Raw genomic sequence first — 22,936 nt, 5'->3', positions numbered from 1 at the left:
GCTTTTACGCATTTTGGGTGGCGCAATAGTGTCTAGCGCTTGGGTCATGGTGGAGTTGTACAGTTCAACCAGCTCCGCTGGGTCAGATGATTCTGAAGTAGCGTTTAAGGTGGGTAAAAGAAGAAGCAAAAGCGTATCTGTAGTTATGTTTCGTTTGCTCCTCGTGAAGGGAGGTGGTGCTAGCTGTTTGGTTTGGGTGTCTATTCGTTTGGTCTGCGTAGTGAAGGTGATAAGGTAGTGGTCCGTCCAGGGTAAAGATTGAATAGATGAGATAGAGGTCTCGGTGTTAAGGTCTACAACCCAATCTAGTATTCTACCTTTCTCATGAGTAGGTTGGTTAATTATTTGTGTGAAACCTAATTCGGCTAAGGCGTCAGATAGTACCTTAGCTTGAAGGTTGTTGGGGTCTCGGTATCCCAAGTTAAAATCACCTAGTAGCAAAATTTGTGAGGTGGGTTTAAAGTAGTCCGAGAGTAAGGTCATAATGTCTTCTTCAAAGGCCCAATGAGGCCTGGTGGTCGGTAAATTAGGTGGGTGGTTAAAGTACTTGTCTCAGTTGTAGAGAGTTTAACTGTAAGTAGTTCGCAGGATTTAATGATGGGCGAGGTAGTTACTCTGAGCCCTAAACTTGACTTGGCACTGCCACCTCCTTTCAATGTGACTATCAGCTCTCACAATAGTGTAACTATTGGGTATAGCCAATAGGAGGGAAGGTCCTGCAGCCTCATGTAACCAAGTTTCGGTTACAGCTAAGAAGTCTAGGTCTCCTGTGTTAATTAAATCCGCTATATCAGTGGCATGGGCCACAAGCGATCTAACGTTAATTAAGGCACCTTTTAGTGTAGGGATAGTTGTGTTAAGGATGTTGGTGCGAGTCTTTCCTTGGTTGTCTCTTTTTTTTGGAGGTTTTTGAAATGCCGTTGTTGGTTCCTATCGGGTTATAGGCCTATCATGTAGTTTAGGCTGTAAGGAGAGGTTTCTGTTAAGTCTAGAACCGAGCCTGGCATTTCTATCACCAGTAGAACATGTCTGGTTCGGTGTGGGTTTCCTAGCATATAGGTTTATCTATTGAGATGGGGCTAAGGTTTCAGTGGCCTCCGCATTGGCGGCTAGGTTGGCACTGGGGTCCTTGATGGTTTGGTTAGTTCAGGTAGGAATGTAGTTGGTCTGATATTAGGGGTAGTATAAATTTGGGTTGAGGAGTGGCAGACATTTTGAGGATATGATTGCTTGTAATAGAGCCATGGCAATGTTTGTAGTTACCTTTAAGATTTCAAAAGGAGTGCGAAAGGCTGCTATAGTATGAAGGAGGGCCTGGGCTAGAAAGAGCAGGAGGGTAGTTAAGTGGCGGCTAGCAGTGCGCATGTTGTAGGCAGGGGACGGCTATTAGTTTAAAATCCTCTGACAAATGGCACTGTATAAAACAGCCCAATGGCTAACAGTGGCTTATAAGGGCAGTAGGCCAATAGAAAAGTTTATACCGGTTTAAGGCCGTGGGCAACTACCAGTAGTATGTGCCAATTCAGGGCCATAGGTCAAAAGCAGTATTTTGTGCACGTTCAGGGCAGGAGGGCAAGTACCAAAAATGTGTACCAGTTCAATGCAATAGGTAAGTAACCGTATTTTGTGCACATTCAGAGCAATAGGCAAATACCGACAGAATAGGGCAGTGCAAAGCAAAGGGCCAAAAGCAGAATTTTATGCGAATTTAAGGCAATAGGCAATGGGCAAGTACCAACAGTATGTACCAGTTCAAAGCAGTGGGCCGATATCAGTATGTGCACATTCAGGGTGGTAGGCAAATACCAACAGTATGAGGCAGTGCAAAGCAGTGGACCAATAACAGTATGTGCACGTTCAGAGCAGTAGGCAAATACCAACAGTTTGGGGCAGTGCAAAGCAAAGGGGCAATAACAGTATGTGCACGTTCAGATCAATAGGCAAATACCAACAGTATGAGGCAGAGCAGTGGGCCAATAACAGTATGTGCATGTTCAAGCGGTAGGCGAATACCAACAATATGAGGCAGTGCAAAGCAGTGGGCCAATAACAGTATGTGCAAAGTTCAAGGCGGCTCAGAATGTGTCCGGTTTTTCTTTATTAGTCTGAGGTTACCTGTCAGGTACTGATCACAGTAGAGATGGTAGGCGAAGCGAATTAGGGTGTGAGAAAAGCTCAGGGGAGTAGCATTGTGTATTGATTAGACGGGGTAATAGATGGAACCAAGGTGCTGGAGCAGAGGAGCAATTGTAACTCAACATAGTCATACAGAGCCTATGAGAGGAGTGCAAAGCGACCAATTAGATAAGTAGGATGGATAGCTGCTAGACGTACCTTGTGAGCCGGAGCCGCAGAGTTAGCCTGGCCTGGGTGCACCGAAGCGAACAGAGGCAAAATGGGCCTTTGCTTAGTGGGCCTTCCCTGCTGCGGGCCCGGCTTCCGCCTGCCAGCTGATGTTTCTGCTTCAAAAGCTAATTGCATTGCCTAGCAATGCGTTAGCAGCCTGGGGCCTTGGGCGGGCGGCCATCTTAGAGGCAGGCAGCCTCAAAACAAATGATTCAGAGTAAATAAAATTAGAGGATTTCAGCAACAACCGTGAACATGGGAGCCTCAAGGTTCGAAGGAATCCAAAGACAAGTTCTAAAAAGAGTTTTGTGAATGAAATTCAACTGACATAAAGGATATCTAAGTGATACTTAAAGGATTCCACATAATATTTCGTTTTGTTATGCATTTCTAGAACTATACTCTTAGGAGATGACATTTTGTTATGTATCTGAATAATCATGATGTTTTGATATTTATCCTTACTAACTAATGAATACACTAAGCGTATTGTTGTACAACAGACTCATTTTAACTGTATTATGGCATTGTATTAGGTGCAATGTATGCTGCACTGAATTGCTAAAATACTTAAACAAAGTTGACACTGGCACAGGCTTTTAACCTACACCTACACTTTTTTGGTGTAAGTGCAGCCTCAAATCCATCAATAATTCCAACATATTCCTGGTCAGTCACAACATGTAATGTACAGCCTTGCAGTGGCTGCAACAATATGCCAAGTGCGGCTTCAAAGGCCCCAATAATGTCAGTGTATGGTTGGTAGAGTCTGGGGAACGCAGAGAGACTGGAGACCTTATTCTCCTTGATCTCTCTGCAGTGTTTGATACTGTGGACCATGAGATTCTATTCACTAGGCTGGAGCAAGCAGGTATACCCGCCTCCATCCTGGCATGGTTCGGGTCTTTTCTGACTGGCTGCTCTCAAACAGTGCACGTCCAGTCTTGTCATTCTGCTTGGGTAGAGTTAATCTGTGGAGTCCCGCAGGGGTGAGCTCTCTCCCCTCCTCTTTTTTAATTATATGTTCGGCTATTGGCGGACCTCATCACTGAATGTGGAGTGCTGTTTTACTCCTATGCGGATGACACGCAGCTAATATTTCGGTTGGATCCTCCCAAGCTGCGCCCCCCGAGAAGGTGCGAGATTGTATGGAGAAAGTGGGAAGCTGGATGGCAGCCAACTACTGCTACTAAATGGCAATAAAACAGAGGTCCTGGTGGTTGGCCCTCGGGAGAAGGACCACCTCCAGAGCTCGCAATAATGGCCAGAGTCATTTGGCCCATGTTCGTCCCTGTGCTCCTTGTTAGGCAGAATCCTGTGCAGTTCCCTTAGGGAGCACTACAGAAAATTAGGACAGAGCAATAAATCCCCTTTGGTATCAGTCTGTACCACAAAGATTTAGTTGGTAGCTGTGGCTGAGCAGTCAGACTTATCTCAAGAGGGAGATGAGCAGTATTCAGGGTTTACACAATAGGGCTTCAGTACTATGGCACAAGGAAACACTGACCAAAGCTTTGCATTAAAAAGGAATATATATTTATTTTACACACTTCTAGTTAAACACATCTGTCACAAGTATTAAGCAAGTTAAATTCAGTCAAAGAAAACATACACAACTCCCTAGTTAAATTGTAGACAAGTTTGAGCAAGAGTGAAAACTGAGCAAAACGGCACATTGAAAACCAAACACAAATGGCACTCTATCAATTTCTCACAAGGGAGGGAAAGCACAAGTTATAAAAAAAATGTCTTATTACACACCCTAGCAACACTTTCCATAAGTTTGTGAACAAGTTTAGGCAAGGCAGTACTTTAGAATAAAGAATACTGAAATTAGCAAAATGGCACTTCACAGGTTATAAAAGTGGGAAGGAAAAGGTGGTTATAAGAAGTAGTTGCACCAACACAGTTTTAGTTGATAAGCAATCTAAAGAAGGCAGTTCTAACAAATTTAGCCAGAGTCAATAGGCCTGTGCCAGAGTCAGTGGTACAGGGCAAGGGCCCAGGAGCAAAATGTTCATGTAGCTGCAGTCAAGTCTTTGGTTAATGATTTGAAAAGGTGGATGCAGAAGGTGAAAGACAATGTTAAGAGAGAGGGGCGGCCAACCCAACAGGTAGGTAAAGGATTTAAAACACCTTTAACACTACCACACAGAAAGGGCGGCCTGGCGGAACAATGTACCTTATAAATGAAGAAGTGGCTCCTGCGGTGGCGGTTGCTCCTGGTAGTTCCTGCAGTTCGGGGGATCCAGCAGAGGAAGAGAGGCTTTCGTCATGGAGGATGGTTCGAGTTACTGCACTTCCCAGTGATGAAACCAGCCGTGGTGCTGCCCGAAGAATAAAAGGTACGCTCCTTTATTATGGGTCTGGGTGGACGGGTGCCTGGCTATCCGGTCTCCGAGTACAGGGTACTGGCGATTCAACCAAGGCAGGTCCGGGAAGGCGATTGGCAAACTGGATGGCCCCACCAGCTCAAGGGAAGAAGGCTCTTGCAGATGAAGATCTTCTCTCGTTGTGTGGAGAAAAGTGGTGAGACGCTTCAGCAGGGCTTCACCGGTGGTTCAGTCGTTGCAGATGTCTTTGGCTTCTCTCCTATTCAGCCTCTTAGTTCAAGTGGCAACGTCTTGCTCTTCCAGTCCTCAGGTCCCTGCTTTTATGTAAAAAGATCCCCATTCATACAGCCTAGCTGTCACTCACACAGTGGAGTGGTGATCATGGATATCCAGCCTATCAGGATAGAGTGTGACATGGGTTGCTGAGGCAACCCTGTCCAGGGGTCCTACTCCCCCTCCTACACAATTGACTCACCCAAGACTCAGTGGCGCCGAAAGGAGGGCTTCTTGGCAGAAGCCCGCCAAAAGGACAAACAAAGGATCCCCGACCTAGGTTAGGAGTTTAGAGAAAGACACGACAAAGAAGTTATATAAAAGTTCTGGCAAATAAAACCTACCGGAGTAAAGTTAATATTAAAATACACCGGCGGTATGTTAGAGGCTGTCAGAAAATGTGGTAGCCTCGAACAATGGGAAAATCCCATAGGAAAATATTTGCGGTCGAATATTTACGGTAGTAACCACTGGCACCAGCCAGAAACCTTTGAGAGAGGGACTGTATGGTACCCTCTCGAAAATGAACATAATGGAAAAACTATTAACCCTTCCCAGACCTCCATAGTAAGATGGGTCGTACTGGTTAAGTTCATAAAAATTGACTAGTAAAGTCAATGGGGACTTAACATGCTCTGGGAGACAGTAGTCAGTCCCAGGGTATGGAGTCTATGTTTGGGGGTCACTACACACCCCTGTGTCACTGCACGGAGGGTGCTGTGTAACCCATGTGGATAAAGATGGTTCCTATGGAGGCGAGTTAAACCCCATAGACATTAAACACAAAAAATAGTCTAGAACACACATAGCAAATATGCCTAAGAGTGGGAAAAAGAGTCACACTCTTAGCAGGAGAAAAAAACAAACCCTTCAAATCCAGCAAAGCTGCTGGGGGACTATATAGGTAAGGGAAATTAGCCATAGAATGAGAATTCTCCCCAACACTCCTCTGTGAAAAGCCTTGGAGTGAAACTCCTACCTAATGGTTCACGAGAGGCTCAGATTCCTGCCATTTGCAGCGCTGGGTTTGGAAAACTAAAGGCTTTCAGAAATATTCTCCCTCTGCTTCCCCCTGAAAGCCGGACAACTTTGATGACATCCACCATAATTGGTTTGCTAGATTACTGCAATGGTATCTATCCAGGACAACCTAATTACCAGATCCAGCGACTGCAAGTCCTTCAGTACGCCGCAGATCGTCTGGAGTGCAGGGCACCTCGGCTGTCCCCCTCTCTCGCCTTGTTACACCGTTTGCACTGGTTACCGGTGCCGGCTCGTATTGAGTTTAAAGTTACGTGTATTGTCCAACGAGCCGTGCACAATGTGGGTCCCCACGTTTTGAAACAAACTAGAGAGATATTGCCCAATGAGAAACCTGCAGTCAGACTCATCAGCTCCTCAGGATTCCCAAGTTCAGCGGAAGCAGCAGGGTGGTCGTTCTTTTTCCATACTTGCGCCCACCCTGTGGTACGCCCTTCCGCTGGGCCTGAGAACTTTGGCCGATTACCTTTCTTTCAGGAAAGCCCTGAAGACGCATCCGTTTATCTCTTTTTTCCTCTCTGCTAGAGCATTTGGCATCTTGGGTTCTGGTGGCCTGCCCTCCCCTCCACTCAGTGCCTAGACCCTCCACGGGCCTTAGTTTGACCAAACACCACCACCACCCGGAGAGCAAGCCTATACCTGGCATCCTGCCCCCGCCACCCAGAGCACAAGCTCCATACTTGGTATCCTGTCCCCCATGCAAAAGCCATATATATGGCATTCTGCCCTCACCAGACAATGCACAAGCCCCATACCCGGCATCCTGCCCCCTCTGACCCAGAGTACAAGTCCTATACCTGACATCCTTCCCCCCTCCCACCCAAACTACAAGCTCTTTACCTGGCATCCTGCCCCCCCCCTCCACCCCAGAACACAAGCCCTATACTTAGCATCCTGCCCCCACCACACCAGAGTACAAGCCCCATACCTAGAGCCCTGGCCCCCACTATCCACAGCACAAGCCCCATACGTGGCACCCTTCCATCCCCCCACCCCCAGGCACAAGCTCAATACAGAGCATCCTACCACCCAGAGCACAAGCCCTATACCAGGCATCCTGTCCCCACCTGGCATCCTGCGCCCCACCATACAAAGCACAGGCCCTATGTCTAGTATCCTGTCCCATACCACCAAGATTGCAAGCCCCATGCCTGGCATCCTGCCCACCCACCCCCAACACCCAGAGCACACATTCTATACCTGGAATCTTGCACCCGACCATCCAGAGCACAAGTCCCATACTATACCTGGCATCCTGTCACCCACTACACAGAACACAAGCGCCAAAGCAGGGTTTCCTGCCCCCACCACCCAGAGCACAATCCCTATACCTGGCTTCATGCCCCCCCCCATCCACAGCACAAACCTGATATCTCCCATCCGGCCCCCCACCACGATGACTGCAGGCCCCATACCTGGCATCCTGCCCCCCACTAGATCTAGGATGTACTCTTTACAGCAAATACAATTAGGCTTACGCCTAGATACTTTTGAGTATACTAAATCCCTTGTCATACATTCCTCCTTGTGTAGATACTAGGTTACTTACATTTAAGACACCTACAACATTTACCTGGTTGAAGGTCTGGAGCACATTCAGCTAATTCCAACTGACTTATCCAGCAACTTTTGCTTTCCTTTTTTTGGGAAAATTTATTTCGGTAAGATAATGATTTTCCATTTCACTCTTTATGCCTGTTTAGATTGCACATTTGCCTTGTTTTCCTCTTATATTTTTTCTCTCTATATATACATAATCCCTTTCTTCCCTGCATTGAGAGCAAGAGTTAGACGGACCAGGCCACTTCTGGCACGTATCAAATATCTTTTTTAATACTCACGTACAATTTAATACCGCTCCACATTAATATTTGCTCTTCTAGTGATGAGTCACAATGGGGTCACTAAACAAATGACAGGATGTTTTGTTACAAAAAAGATACTAATTCTTTAAAAATAACAATCGTGATTTTTTGAATTGATGTTATGTTCGATTAACACAAATTGTACTAAACAAATACTAATATATTGTTGTATACAATCTTTCTTTTTGTAGACTTTAATTGTTGAATATGCTGCCCCTGACGAAGAGTGTACACAACTCGAAACGCGTTGGGCATATCAAGATGCAAATAAAAAGCAAAAATTGTTTTTTATAAACACGAACTCTCTATTGAACTCTTTATTGAAATTGTACTTATATGTAATTCCAAGTGATTATAATTGCTTAAAACTCGATACTTAATCTCCATTAGGCCATCTCTGGCCTTTCTGAAAGTGTGCAGGGGACGTAGCTATCCTCACTGGATTTCTCTCTTGTTCTCTGTATATATCCAGCCTAGATACCAAGGCTGTGTTTTTCTCCCCCGCACCTTGAACAATTTCCCATAATGTTTATTTCTCTGATTACCTTTAATTGAATTACACTTATTTTGGTGTGCAAGTGTGTTTTCCTGTGTTGGTTATCCTGCCCCCCACTACACAAAGCACAAGCCCCATACATGGCATCCTGCCCCCAACTACACAAAGCACAAGCCCCATAGCTGGCATCCTGCCTGTAACACCTACCCAATGTACTTCGGGAGCACCTGGACCTCTGATGGATGGATGCCTGTCCCACTCCTCTGCACCTCTGGGATGGCACTGGAGTGTGTTTCACAAGGAACAAGTTACTTACCTGTAACTGTTGTTCTCCAGCATGGGTCTGGCATGGATTCACATGCTCATGAATATTCCCCGTTGTCAGGCTGGGAATCCTCGGTAAAGAAAAAATCAGTATCAGTTTTGTTTCTCATCTGTCTTTCTTAGTAGTAACCAAACACTGATCTCTGGGTCATACTGCCTCCAGCCAATGACTGCCATCTCCCTAAGCCCCACCACGGGCAGCCATCCTCAGATTTGGTAGCACGCCAAGTGGCAGTATGACCAAGTGAAGAGCCGCAGAGGGGTAGGTGGGAGGGTTCGCATGTGAATCCATGCCAGACCCATGCTGGAGAACAACAGTTACAGGTAAGTGACGTGTTCCTTCTCCAGCATGGGGTCTGGCATGGATTCACATGCTCATGAATAAAAGAATACATAGCAGTATACACATGCACAACCACGGGAGGTGGCAAGAGGCTCAACATTAAGCAATACAACAACTCAACATTAAGCATCTCTTACTTCCTCACCAGGCTCACCTTAAGCGAACAGGTTGCGCAGCACTGCTTGGCCGACCCTGGACTCCTCCCTGGAGTCCCGATCGACGCAGTAGAATCTTGTGAAGGTGTGCGTCGACCTCCACGTAGCAGCCCTGCAGATGTCCAGCAGGGGCACACCAGACAGGAATGCCGTGGTAGCAGCGATCGCTCTGGTCGAATGGGCTCTCGGACGGCCGGGCAGCGGTCGGTTTGCCAACCGGTGACAATGCATGATGCGCTGGGAGAGCGATCTGGAAATGGAAGTCTTTGACAGAGCCTTCCCTTGATTCACAGACCCAAAGTTCACAAGCAGTTGTGACGTCTTCCGAAAACTCTTTGTGCAGTCCATGTAGAACTTCAGCGCACTAGCTACATCCAGCGAGTGCAAAGTCCTCTCGGCCGGCGTCGAAGGCGACGGGAAGAAAACTGGTAGCACCAAGGGCTCGTTGAGGTGGAAGTCTGATGGCACCTTGGGCATGAAGGAGGGGTGCGTCCTAAGCACTACCCTTGTGTCATGAAAAGTCAAGTATGGAGGCTTGCAAGATAGGGCCTGAATCTCTCCCACTCGTCGTGCAGAGGTGATGGCCACGAGGAACGCTGTGTCTTCCACGACAGGAACTTCAAAGGCGCCGAATGCATAGGCTCGAATGGGGCTCCCATGAGCCTGGTCAGCACCACATTAATTTCCCACGCCGGGGCAGGGGCCTTCACCGGCGGGAATGATCGTAATAGTCCCTTCATAAATTCCTTTACCAGGCGATGAGACCACAAGGACGCCCGTCCCGTAGTCCTGGTATATCGGGAGATGGCAGCCAGATGTATTTTTATGGAGGCGTGAGCCAGTCCACCTTTGGCCAGCAACAGTAAGTACCGCAGGGGATTAATCTTCTGTGCATGGCACCAGACAGAGAACCTCTTCCATTTATGACCGTAACACTTGAGAGTTGAGGACGCCCTGGCCTTTGCAAGAACCTCTCTGCAATCAGCCGGGATATCGTACCCTCCAAACTCTAGTGCTGCAGGAGCCAGGCCGGCAAGTTCAGTGACTGTGGGTCGTGGTGTAAAATGGTGCCTACTTCTCTGGAGAGAAGATCCGTGTCCGCCGGCAGCCTGACTGGCGGGGACGTTGACAAGTCCAGAAGGTCTGGGAACCAGACCTGCCTCGGCCACGCCGGTGCGACGTGGATCATCCTGCACCTGGAGTTCTTGAACTGGTTGATGAGGCGAGCAGCAACGGCAATGGAGGGAACGCGTATAGAAACAGGCCGTCCCAAGGGAACGAGAAAGTATCGCCCATGCTCCTCGGCTGTGGGAACCTGCTGGCGACCCTCTGGCACTTGGAGTTTGTCACCGTCGCGAACAGGTCGACCTGGGGTTTGCCCCATCGTTGGAAGAGTCGATCCACTTGATCCTGGCGCAATTCCCACTCGTGGCACGAGCGCAGCTCCCTGCTGAGTGAGTCGGCGATGGTGTTTTTTATTAATGCCAGGTGGAAGGGAACCAGGAACATCCCCTGGGCCACGGCCCAGTGCCACAGATCCTGGGCCTCCTTGGATAGGGCTGGGGATCCGGTGCCCCCCTGCTTCCGTATGTAGAACATCGTGGTGGTGTTGTCGGTGAAGATCCTCACCACTTTGTCCTTGAAGGACGGGAGGAACGACTTCAGCGCCCAGAACCCTGCATGGAGCTCCAAGATGTTGTTGTGAAGAGACCTCTCCTCCGGGAGCCAAAGGCCTCTTGCGTGGAGATCTCCGGTGTGGGCCCCCCAACCCTCCAGAGAGGCGTCCGTAATCCCCGTCTCCTGAAACGCCAGGGTTTGAAAGTCCGTGCCCGTCGTGAGGTAAGCCTGGGTGCCCCACCATAGGATCGCCCGACGGAACTCCTCGTCGAGGGGGATCCTGTCCTCGAAGCAGCCCCCCGCCTGAAACCAGCGGGCGTCGAGGAACTCCTGTAGCGGACGCATCCGAAGTCTGCAAAGGGGTACAAGCTAGATGCATTAGGACATCATCCCGAGAAGGGACTTGATGGACCTCACCCTGGCCACGTCCGTGGCCAACAGTCGCCGTACCTTGCCCAGGATGGTTTTGGTCCTCTCCTGTGAAGGGGAGGCCAATCGCTCCACTGTATCGAGCTTCGCCCCCAAAAACAGTGCTACTTGCGATGGAACCAGGTGGGATTTGGGGTAGTTGATGGAGAACCCCAGCTCCGTGAGCAACCGGACGGTCCTCGCCGTATGATCGACGGCGAGTTCCCTTGACCTTGCCCGGATTAGCCAGTCGTCCAGGTAGGGGTAGACGTGGATCACCTGCAGGCGCAGCCGCGCCACTGGTGCCAGGAACTTGGTGAAAAACCTGGTTGCCGACTTTAATCTGAACGGTAGGGCTCTGAATTGGTAGTGGCGTCCCTGAACCATGAACCTGGGGAACTTCCTGTGCCTTTTTAGAATGGGGATGTGGAAGTAAGCATCCTGCAGGTCCAGCGACGATAGGAAGTCGCCTTCCTCCAGCTGTGCCAGTACGTGCTGGAGGGTGACCTTCCTGAATTTCTGCGCCTTGATGTATTTGTTTAACCGACGCAGGTTTAGGATGGGGCGCCAACCGCCTGTCTTCTTTCTGATGAGGAAGTACCTTGAGTATACTCCGGAGCCCCGGAGCCTCCTGGGGATGAGCTCGATGGCACCTTTCTTGAGCATCGCCTTTACCTCCAACAGCAGTTGAGGGACGTGATTCTCCTTCCTGGCCATGGGAGGAATGCGAGGGAACTTCTTCAGGAATTCCAGCGAGTGCCCGTTGGCCAGGGTGTCCAACACCCAACGATCGGTGGAGATGGACTCCCACACCCTGACGAACTTCGTCAGTCAGCCTCCCACTGGGGTGCTTCAGTGGGGGCCCGACCACCCGGTTGTTGGAAGCGGCCTTGCCGCCTTGGCCTCCTTGGCGATGACGGCAGGAACCCCCTTACTTGCCGCGACCTCTGTAGGCCTCCTGGGAAGAGTAGCGGGCCGCCTGGCGGTAGGTGGAGGAGCCACCGCTGGATCCTTTGGAGGCACCATGTCTGTCTCCAGAGCTCCGAAAGGGCCGTCGCTGCTGAAGCACCCCAAGGGCCCGGGCCGTCTCCGAGTCGGTCTTGATGGCCTGTAGAGACTCATCCACCGCCTTACCAAAGAGGTTGTTGCCGTCGAACGGCATGTCCAACACTCTGGTCTGGACTTCCTGGCGAAAGTCTGTCGCCTTGAGCCATCCTCGTCATCAAAGGCAAACTCCGTTTCCCAGTTGGCGAAATCCGGTATCAGCAATGTCCGTTGCCACTGTAATGGCGTGATCCGATGCCACCTCGCCCTCCTGCAGAATTTCTAGGGCCTCCGCCCTTTAGTCATCAGGCAGGAATTCTAGCTGCGGAGCTATCTTGAACCACAGCTCCCTGCCGTAGCGGGCCACGATCGCTAAGGCATTGGCCGCCTTAATCGTCGTCGCCGCCGACAAGATGACTCGTCGTCCCATAGAGTCCAACTTCTTACCCTCGCTGTCCGGCAGGGAAGTGGAAGTTGAAGCCGCCGCGCCCGCTGCCTTCTTAGCCGCTGCCGAGACGACTGAGTCCAGCGTGGGCTGGGCCCTGAGGCACAAGGGGGCGGCATCAGGGACTCGGTACTTCTTCTCGTACCTGTCCCTCTTGGCGGGTGTCATGGCAGGGTTCTTGAGGACAGCAAGCCCCTCGTCCCAGATGTCGTCGAGTAAAGGCACTGCGAGGACCGTCTTCCTCTTAGCCTCTCGTCGTTGGTACAGAAACCCCTCCTTTTTCTGTACTTCAGGGCAGAGCTGGAAGAGCTCGGATGCCCTGGTTATCATGGCGTGGAAAGAGCCAACCTCGTCGGCTGGGGACGCCCGCGGGGGGGTGACAATGGGATGTCTGCTGTGTCATCGCCGCTGTCATCGTCCATCCCCGTCACCGTATCCGTCGCCGTATCCTCTCTAGGGTCCGGCGAGGGGGATGAGGGGTCGACCGGTCTCGCAGGCACGAAGGGTGGAGCGGGGTGGACTCTCCTCCGCTTGTTCGGAGAGCTTCCTGACAGGCCTGGTTCTGGCTCCTTCGTCGGGGTGCCTGGTAATCTCATCCTTATCTCGGTACATAAGGATTGGATTGCCAACAAAATCGCCGCCGAGCTATCCTGTGGCCCGGGCAATGGCTGCCACGGACCGGATGGCCGCTCCAGTGGGCCCTGTTCGTCGCTATCTTTGATCTTGTCAGCAGGGACCGTCCCCTGGGATCGAACCTTCTCGAACCTCAATCGTTGAGGCCTATGGACCTTTCGTTGAGGCCCCTCTCGGTCTCCACCAGTTCCTCCTCAGAGGCTGATTCCGAGTCTGTAACGGCCACCACCCCCCCCCTCTTTTTCAGCCGGGGGCTTCACGGGGGTCTTAGCGATGGGCTGGAAAGAGGATTCCCTCCGCGGCAGCAGGGATACTCTGGGCCCAGAGGCCGTTTCCATTGGCGTAGTCTCAGCCGGCTCCCCCAAGGTCGCAGAGACCACTTCGGTAGAGGCCTTAGCCGGGTGGATCAAGGCCCTCACCACCTTAGGTGCGTCCTGGGCCTTTGCCTTGGGGGGAGGGTCAATGCCTCGCTCCCCCTTTGAGATCGAAAGAGGTCGCTCCAGCGGCCCACCCGGGTTCTCTGACTTCCTCTTCCCCGACCCAGAGCGCTGGCTCGTGGTCAAACGTGCCGGGGAAGTAGTGCCCTGCTTGGCAACCGAAGAGCCCGACCTTCCGGCGCTCCCGGAGCCAGCGGACTCGCAGTGCTTGGCCTTCTGTTGGTTCCCCGTCGCCGGGGCGCCCTCAAAGGACTTAGAAGCCCGCTCAGACTTCTTCGCGTTCTCACTTGCTCTGCCCTTCTCCAGCCAGTTGGCGAGGCGGGAACGACGATCTTGTTTGGTCCGTTCCGAAAGGTTCTTGTAGAACGCACAGTCCTTCTCCACGTGCGTCTTTGTCCCCATGGAGGCAGTAGAGACATCGCGAATGCTCGTCCTCCTTGAAAACGTTATATAATCCGCATCCATGGCAGTTCCTGAACAGCTTGGATCCGGGCGTCGAGCTCCCTTTGTCCTGGGCCATGTCTTGAGGTAGGCCGCAGATCTTCCGGAATCCTCCAAGAAGTGTAAACTCGACGAAAACTTCACCCTTGAGGGGTGTAGAAGAAATCCGAAACGGGTCCCTGTTTCGGAAGTAGAAACGGTGGAGCTCGAGGCTCGATTAAACCAATAAAATGAGAAATCTCCTGAAAAAAAAGAGAAAAAGCAGTAAAAAACTCGAGAGCTAAACACGAGGACTCCCAACACTTGAGTGTGCGGTAAAGATCTGAGGATGCCTGCCAGGGGCGGGGTTTAGTGAGAGGGCAGTCATTGGCTGGGGGCAGTATGACCCAGAGATCATGGATTGGTTACTACTAAGAAAGACAGATCAGAAACGAAACTGATACTGATTTTTTCTTTAGCCCGACGACGGGGAATATTCACGAGCATGTGAATCCATGCCAAACCCCATGCTGGAGAACTCCCTTTAACCCAAAAACGAACAGTGCTGTATGAATAAACCCTGTTGTATTTTGGGGGTAAGCGGCAGAAGTGTTTGTGGAGGTGCATTGTCTTGGATCGGAATGTGACACCTAAAAACAAGGGGACAGTTACTACCATAATGGCTGTCTCTACCCCCCCACTCTTCCACTCCCACGGTCAACTGGGGGAGGACAGTTTGTTTATTTATTTCTATAGCGCTCCGGACCCGGGAGTATGAGGGCGCTTGGTACAGGTTACAGGTACAGTGCAATGGAAACACTAATCGTAAGGTAGCAAGTATATAACAGAGTATACAATGAGGACAATAATCATAATGTAGCAAGTATATACAGAATATACAGTAATGGGAGTAATAGCAAGCAGAAATAACAGAAGAGACATGTGCAGTTTGTAAGCAGTTTGAACTGGTTCAGACTTAAGGTTGGCTTTTTGACAGGAGCCACCCAATGGCTAGTTTCCTGAACGACTGGAAGGATTTGGACTCCTTGATATTCAGTGGCAAGGAGTTCCAAAGTTGGGAGGCAAGGACAGTGAAGCTGGACTCACCGTAAGGAGTATCTTTGCTGAGACTTAGACCGGTACCAGTTACTTCAATGATCCCTGCTGTCCAGACTTGCTGCAACACGCATATAGTGCTGGGGCGAGAAAACCCAACTTCTTGAGGTGTAATGTCTGTGTTATTATCTTGCTTTGTCGTCTTCATTTCCTTTCAGTCTTTGTGGGCTTGTATCTTTATGGTTTGCTGGTGTGCTTCAATCGCTAACGTTTTCCTCTTTTTCTTTGTAGGTCACCGGTCGGTGGTATGTGAAAAGAATAGGAGGAGGGGTGTCCAGGAGGTCAGTGAGCCCACTGCAGTGCGTGAATCAGGTAAGTGGATTTGGACAAGGCGGCTTATGGTGCTGCGCGCGTGAACTGGCTCTTACTACTGTCTTTACGCTTTCCTTTTCTTTTCTAGGCTTGTTTTCCTTTGTACGGCGCACGCTTGCTGGTCCTTACTGCCTTTTTCGTTTCCTTTTCCTTTCTGGCTGGTTTTTCTTTAGTGGGGCACGTGCGCATGCTGCTTCTTACTGTCTTCTTTTCTGTTCCTTTTTGCTGACTTTTAGTGCGGCACGCGCAGGCTGCTTCTTACTGTCTTCTTTTCTGTTCTTTTGCTGGCTTTCTTTACAGACCTGGACCGGAATGAAGGAGTAGGCGCTCAGTTGCTTACTCATGGAGCAGCTGCAACGCGAAGCAAGGAGTGAGCCTCAGGGTGTGGTTCTTATAGCCCTGGGCCACTCCCTGGTTGCATTATATGTGAAGCATACACAGACAAATGTGGTATACTCGGCGGCCATGTTGGTTTCCATGCAGAATCTCTTCTGAGATGGCCATCTTGGAAAGGCAATCCAGTTTCAAATTGTGACTGAGCCTGCTGCCTGTGCCAACCACACACCAATGTAGTCTTGTCCTCTCCACTACGCCTACTCTTGTTTTTATGATGTATCCTAATGGGGTGGGTGACATGTGCCCTAGAAGAGTCAATTTGGGTATTGACTCCGGTGATCATGACAGCATTCCCCTCAAAGCCCCCCTCACGGAGTTATTGCTCGGTTGGGATTTTCCTGGATGATTTCTGTGAAATCGGGCCTCCAATCGTGGGGCCTGCACATTTGAAGCTGGTTCCCAGGTCCTGCCTAACACTTTGTACCTTTTCCAGTCTATTAAAAAGTATAGTGCGTTTCTCACTTGTTTGGAATCGAGTATCTCTTGTACCTCATATTTGGGTTCTTCATCCCTAGACACTATCGGGGGTGGTTAAGACAGAGTTATGGGCACCTGGCTGGACTGGTTTTAAAAGTAAACCATGGAACACTGGGTGCACTCGTAAAGATGGTGGTAATTCTAGCTTGACTGCCACCGGACTGACAAGTGAGAAAATAGGATAGGGGCTGATGTATCTTGGATGGAATATTCAGGGCCCCCTCAGTTGGATGTGCTTGGTGGCTAGCCATACTTTGTACCCCATGTGATATGCCGGAGAAGCTTCTCTCTTCTTGTCTGCAAATCCTTTGTAGGCTTTTATGGCTTGCTGAAGTGTGTCAGTGGCCATTTTCCAGGTTTTCTGAATGGTGTCATGCAATGGGGTAATGGCTTGCATCTCTGTGGCTGCTGGTGGATCATAGGCTGAAGTAAGCTGGTGCCTTCTGTGCAAGACGAAAAATGGTGAGAAGCCTGTGCAACTGTGTGTGATGTTATTATAGGCATACACAGCGACCCAGAGGAGTTCAATCCAGTTCTTATCCGTATGAGGCAGCATGCAGCAGAGGTATTGCTCCAGGGTCTGGTCTGCTCTTTCCGTCTGTCCATCGGTTTGAGGATGGTGACTGGTTGACAACCGTATCTCTATCTGGGCTATGGCACAACACCTCTTCCAGAATTTAGAAACAAATTGACTCCTCTGATCCGAGATTACCACCAAAGGACATCCATGCAACTTGACCACATTTTTCAGAAATGCTTGGGCTAGTTACCCTGCATTTGGTAGCCCTTTGAGAGCTTTAGAATGTGCCATTTTGGACAAAAGATCAACCACAACCAGATTTGTGTTGAAACCGTTTTATGAAGGTAGATCTGTGATGAAATCCAGAGACACAATGTGCCATGGAGCTGTGGGCACTGGTAAGGGATGGAGAAGGCACGGAGGTTTTCTTTTCAGTGTCTTGTTCTGTGTACATATATCACAGGTCTTGATGTATAAGATCATGTCCTTCCGACAGGTAGGCAATCAATAGTAAAGTTGGATCTTTTCAAGGGGTTTTGGTGATTCCTGGATGGCTTTCCACTAACGAGTCGTTGTAGTTTTGTATGATTCTTTCCTGCATCGTCGTGTTAAGCAACAATAATCGGTTACTGTGATATGGGAGTCCGTTTTTGTTTTCTCGTTGAGGGTCTTGGGCGACCAAAGCTTGCACTTCCTTGGGCGTGTGAGGAACTCATGGGGACAACAGTAAAGACAGACACGTGATCACAGTTCAAGGGTGTTTATTAAACTGTATGCAGGTTGGAAAAACACCTAATCCAAACCTAAATCTAAGATTGGAGCAAGCGTCAACCATCAAATAAAAATAAGGAAGTCCTTGTGGCATTGTGTCAGAATAAAAAGGGCCTATACTAAGAAACCTATTGCTAAACCTCACAGCTAATACAAAAAGGGTGTGGGATGATTTTCAGGGAAAGAAAGAAATGTTCTTAAATAATATGTCAGGATGCAGTAGCTTGGATCTCCCTTCCCCACATTTTGAGCAAAGGGTAAGGTGGGATTGTGCAGCACAGTACACACTCGAGCTTTCCTCAGCACAAGTCGACAGTTCTGTTGCAGCTTATCAGAAGCCTCGCTGGCCAAGTCTCATTTCTCTTGAAAGTCTCTTGCCTTTGAGGGTCTGACGTGTTCAAATAACCAAAATAAAAGTTCCTTGAACAAAAATGATAGTTTCTTGGTTTCACTTTGGGTGATGACCATTCTTTACTTCCAGCCTCCCTTCTCTGGGTTCACTACGGCTTTCCTTCTCTCACAAATCTTAATGTCTTTTCAAACAGTTCCAGTGGACAAGCGGGTTCACGTTTGTCAACACACTGTTTCCTGGGACTTTAGACTTTGCCCCCTTCTCGTCAGCATGCCTTTTCCGGGTTACACTTGCCAACTTTACATTCACCTTTGTTTGCAGGATTCACTTACCTTACTTTCTCAAGTTCGTAGATCAAAGACTTTCGACTGTACAGGGATTTTGCTTGACCTCCTGTATGACCACTTTGACCTAACTTGGTGGCTCTTCTACGGCCTTCTGGTTTCTGTAGTTTCATTCACACGGAAATCGACAAGAGTCTCGAGTTAGCACCCACATGGTGTTGGTTCTGCAGCTGGTTTCCCCTCAACACCTTGCAGTACTTTTGAACTTAGTTCATTTTGCATTCTTGAGACTTTCATTCACCACACCCCGGTTCTTATCGGCTGTCCCCCTCGACTCACCGGCTGTGATGGACTGCTTGGCTTCTTTCTTCACTGGAGTCAAGGCTGGTACCACAGTAGCAAGAGTTTTCCTCACTCCCGCTTATCAGCCTCAACACACTCTGTGTACCGTTAACATCTGTTGCAGCACACTTGGTCTATTGCACTTGGTCTTTTGATTCCCTCTGCAGAGGTTTTGCGGGTCTGCGTCAGAAAGGCCATGGTTGTATCTCTCCTTGTCAGTCTCTCGATATTCGCTGCCTTTTTCCTCCTGGAACTGCCGGACCTGTATAGCTGTCTCTTTGTGTGGTCTGCCTTGCTCGTACTGTCCTCTCTTGCTCCACCTTTTAGCCATTTGGGGAAGGGAAAGGGCTGTCGGGTGGGTGTAATTCTGAATAATTGCCCGACTTGGGTTATCAGCTTTTCCATTTCACACACCGCGCTGGAAGGTCACTACAAAGTCATATTCTGTGAAGAATAAAGCTCAGCGTAGTTGGCGAGGAAATTTTTCCTTGGCGGTTCTGAGGTATTGCAGGTTCCAATGATCTTTGATAACTGGGACAGGATGTCATGCCCCCAGGAGGTAATGCCGCCATTCCTTAAAGGCAGCTTTGATGGCCAGCAACTCCTCGTCTGTCACGGCATAGATCCGTTCTGCGAGTGTGAATTATTTTGACCAAAATACGACTGGATGCAGCTGGTTGAATTGAAAAAGCACAGCACCCATAGCTACGTTAGAGGCATCAGTTTCTACTACATAGGGGAGCTCTGGTTTTGGATGGTGTAGAATCGGGCTGTAGTGAACTGGTTCTTTAGGAGATTGAAGGCCTGTTCCTCTTCTACGGTCCAAGAGAAGGTTCTGTTTATTTTTGAGGAGTGTCGTGATGGGATGCACTATATCCGAGAACTCTGGTATGAATCGCCAGTAAAAACTTGAGAATCCTAAGAAGCTTTGGACAGCTTTCCCCGAGATATGTGACAGCCACTGGAGAATGGCATTGACCTTGTTGTTGTCCATGCGGACTCCTTGTGGTGACAAAATGAAGCCTAGAAACTCCACTTCTGTGACATGGAACGCACATTTCTCGAGTTTGGCATAGAGCTTATGTTGGCGTAATTTCTCCAAGACCGCTATTACATGCAACACGTGGTCTGCAGGCAAGGTGGAATAACTCAAGATTTTGTCTATGTAATCGATTGTGCATACGTCCAGTAGTTCCTTTAGCACATCGTTCATAAAGTACTGGAAGGCTGCCAGGTACCAATGGCACAGGATATCGTTTTTTAACCGTGAATCAATCAAAGATGGTAAAACAATGGTCAACTAACCTTGAAGAGAAAATGCAATCCCTCGCAAGGCAAGGATGTGTATTAGACTGCAAATAGGGCAAGTTTTCATTTAAACCAATCACCACTCCTCTCTTTTTCCCTCTGTTATGCGCTCTGCCATAACCCTTTTGCTCCGCCCTCATCACCCCTCCCCTCACCTCCTTCCCTCACCACGCCTTCCCCTTCCTTTCCTACTCACCTTCTCCTCCCTCCTCATGTCCATTCCGTTCCTTAATCCCATCCCCCACTCTTCCCGTTCTTCACATACCCTCTCTCTGCCCTAATCTTCTCTACCCCCCTCTGTTCAACCCTCCAGCCTCATGAACATCGCTGTCTGGAACGCCAGATCCCTCTGAAATAAGACTGCAGCAGTTTTAGACATGTTCTTTCGTCTCAACCTTCATTTCCTATGTTTAACTGAAACCTGGATCCCTCCTCACAACACTACTGTCCCTGCTTCCCTTACCACCTCTTCCTCCTCCCCCTCTCATATCTCACGCCCTTCTGGCTGTGGCAGAGGTATTGGCCTCCTCTTCCATCCCAAATACCTTTCCTCTTCCTCCCCTCCATCTCTTCCTTTTCTCCCTTCCTTCGAATTTCTTTACAAATCCTTTTCCTCTTCTCACCCCATCTCCTTTCTAATCATTTATCGACTCCCTGGCCCTCTTTCTTCCTTCTATGATGACCTTGATCACCTCCTTTCTATCATCTCTCCCTCTCCTCTTACTGTACTTGGCGACTTTAATATTCACCTCCCTTCTCCCCCACACTCCTCTCCCCTTTTATCCATCCTCGACTCCTAACTCCTTTCCCCTCTTCCTTCCTCTCCTACACACTCTTGACCTTATCTTCAACTCTTCCTACCCCTCTTCCACTGTCTCCACACTGCCCATCTATCTCTCTGATCATGCTTTACTCTCTTCTTACTCCCCTTCCCAACCCTTCTTCTCCTAAGCCTTCCCCTTCCATCTTTTCAAGATGCGACCTTCGCAACTTTGCTCCCTCCCTTTTTCTCGACACTTGTTCTTCTTCTCTCCCCTCTCTCCAAGATTTCTCTTCACTATCGGCCAATGAAGCACTTTCTACTCTCTCCTCTTCTATCTCCTCCTCTCTTGATCTACTTCACCCCCTTTCCTTCTTCCGTCTAACCCGGAAACCCTCTCAACCTTGGCTCTCTCCTCAACTTCTCTCCATGCAGCATCTCCTGTGACGTTTTGAGAGACTCTGGCTGAAATCTACTTCGCTTTCCAACCAACCCTCATATTTCTCTTATCACTCTCTTTATGACTCTTGCCTCTCCTCAGCAAAACGCTGCTACTACCACTCCTACTACTTAAATCTTCTCCAATCCCATGCCTCCCACCCTCGCCGCATTTTCCAAACTCACTCTCGTCTTCTCTCTCCTCCCACCCCTGATCCCTCAACCTCTTCCACCCTTTCTCCCTCCCACTTTGCAAACTTCTTCTCTTCCAAGATCCTTGCCCTTTGGCAAAAAATCAATTGCTCCTCTTACTCCCCTCCCCCTTCCCCCTTCGAGCTGACGTCACCGGATATTATAAGTAGGACGCACGACGCCCGTAGCCTCAGTTGTAGTTTTTTTCTCCAGAACGTGTGGCACCATTCGTCTGCCAGTAAGACCACAGAAAGCCTTGCAGAAACGTAAGCTGCAATCGCATAAGAAATTCTGTAGCGGGGCAAGTAGGGAGGGAGCGATAGGAATACGTCGTCAGACCATCCCATCGAAAGAACGTTACCAGGTAAGAGAGTAACTTGTTCTTCGAGGGGATTGGGTCCTCCGACGTATTCCATATCTATGACAGACTCCCAAAGCAGTACCAACGTATGGAGGAGGGAAAGAATTTAGAATATAGAAATTTAGAATGCCCAATTAGATTGCAGAGTAAAGGACCACCTTGCCAAAGGCCAGATCCTGCCCATGGATAGAATCTAGGGAGTAGTGCCTTACAAAAGTATGGACCGAAGGCCATGTGGCTGCTTCACAGATGTTACGAATAGGAACACACCTCTGCAGGGCAGTAGAGGCAGCCATACCCCTAGTAGAATGGGCCCGTAAGCCTACCGGAGGGTCCTTACCCGCCAATCAGTAACATTCAAAAATTGTCAAGATAATCCATCTAGACAAAGTCTGCTTAGTAACAGCTTGTCCCAAATGCCTTCCAGCGTAACCTATAAAGAGCTGATCATCCACTCTGACCTGGGACATGCGTGAAATGTAGAAACTTAAAGCTCTCCTAGGATCCAACCTATGGAGCCTCTCATCTTCCTTACCAGGATGCGGAGGAGGATAAAATGCCGGAAGAATGACCTTCTGGCTTAAATGAAATTCCAACACCACTTTCGAAAGAAAGGAAGGACGAACCCCAAGGACAACCCTGTCCTTATGAAACACTGTGAAGGGTGGCTTAACAGAAAGCGCCTGCAACTCCCTCACTCTGTGAGCGGAAGTAACCGCAACTAAAAATACAGTTTTAAGGGTTAACAGTCTCAAAGGACAAGAATGCAAAGGCTCAAATGGAGCACCCATTAGGAATTTTAGAACAAGGTTCAAATCCCAACCTGGCACCTGGAAAGGTGACGATGGAAACACTTTAGTGAGCCCTTTCAGAAACTGAGAAATTAAAGGAATTTTGAAATAAGAACACTCCTCAGACGAGCGCTTAAATATGGACAGCGCCGCCAGGTAACCTTTAATGGTATGCACTTGCCGGCCCTTGTGGGCTAACGAAAGCAAAAAAGACAGAACCACAGGAATGTCACATGAAAAAGGATCCACATTCTTAACCCTGCACCAGTCGCAGAACTTTCTCCAACGGCAACGGTACAGGGACTTTGTTGCAGGCCATCTGGCCGAAAGCAAAAC

General features: G+C 49.2%; 1 protein-coding gene across 2 annotated transcripts in view; it reads right to left on the bottom strand.

The window, feature by feature from the left end:
- The window catches only part of C6PH9orf85 (chromosome 6p C9orf85 homolog), a 648,496-nt gene that overhangs the window by 11,419 nt on the left and 614,141 nt on the right, over nt 1-22,936 (bottom strand). The window contains exon 4 of one of the 2 annotated variants that reach the window (XM_069625805.1): nt 7,839-7,897. The exons of the other annotated variant lie outside the window; for it this stretch is intronic. Coding sequence (XP_069481906.1) covers nt 7,873-7,897 — 25 coding nt within the window. The 3' untranslated portion in view covers nt 7,839-7,872. The remainder of the gene's footprint in view (nt 1-7,838; nt 7,898-22,936) is intronic. 2 annotated transcript variants of the gene reach the window in all.

This window comes from Ambystoma mexicanum, chromosome 6p, assembly GCF_040938575.1.
Source record: "Ambystoma mexicanum isolate Mex_15411 chromosome 6p, UKY_AmexF1_1, whole genome shotgun sequence".
NCBI classification, from domain to species: Eukaryota; Metazoa; Chordata; class Amphibia; order Caudata; family Ambystomatidae; genus Ambystoma; species Ambystoma mexicanum.
The sequence above is the reverse complement of the archived record's forward strand: the minus strand, read 5'-3'. Positions and strand labels throughout refer to the sequence as shown.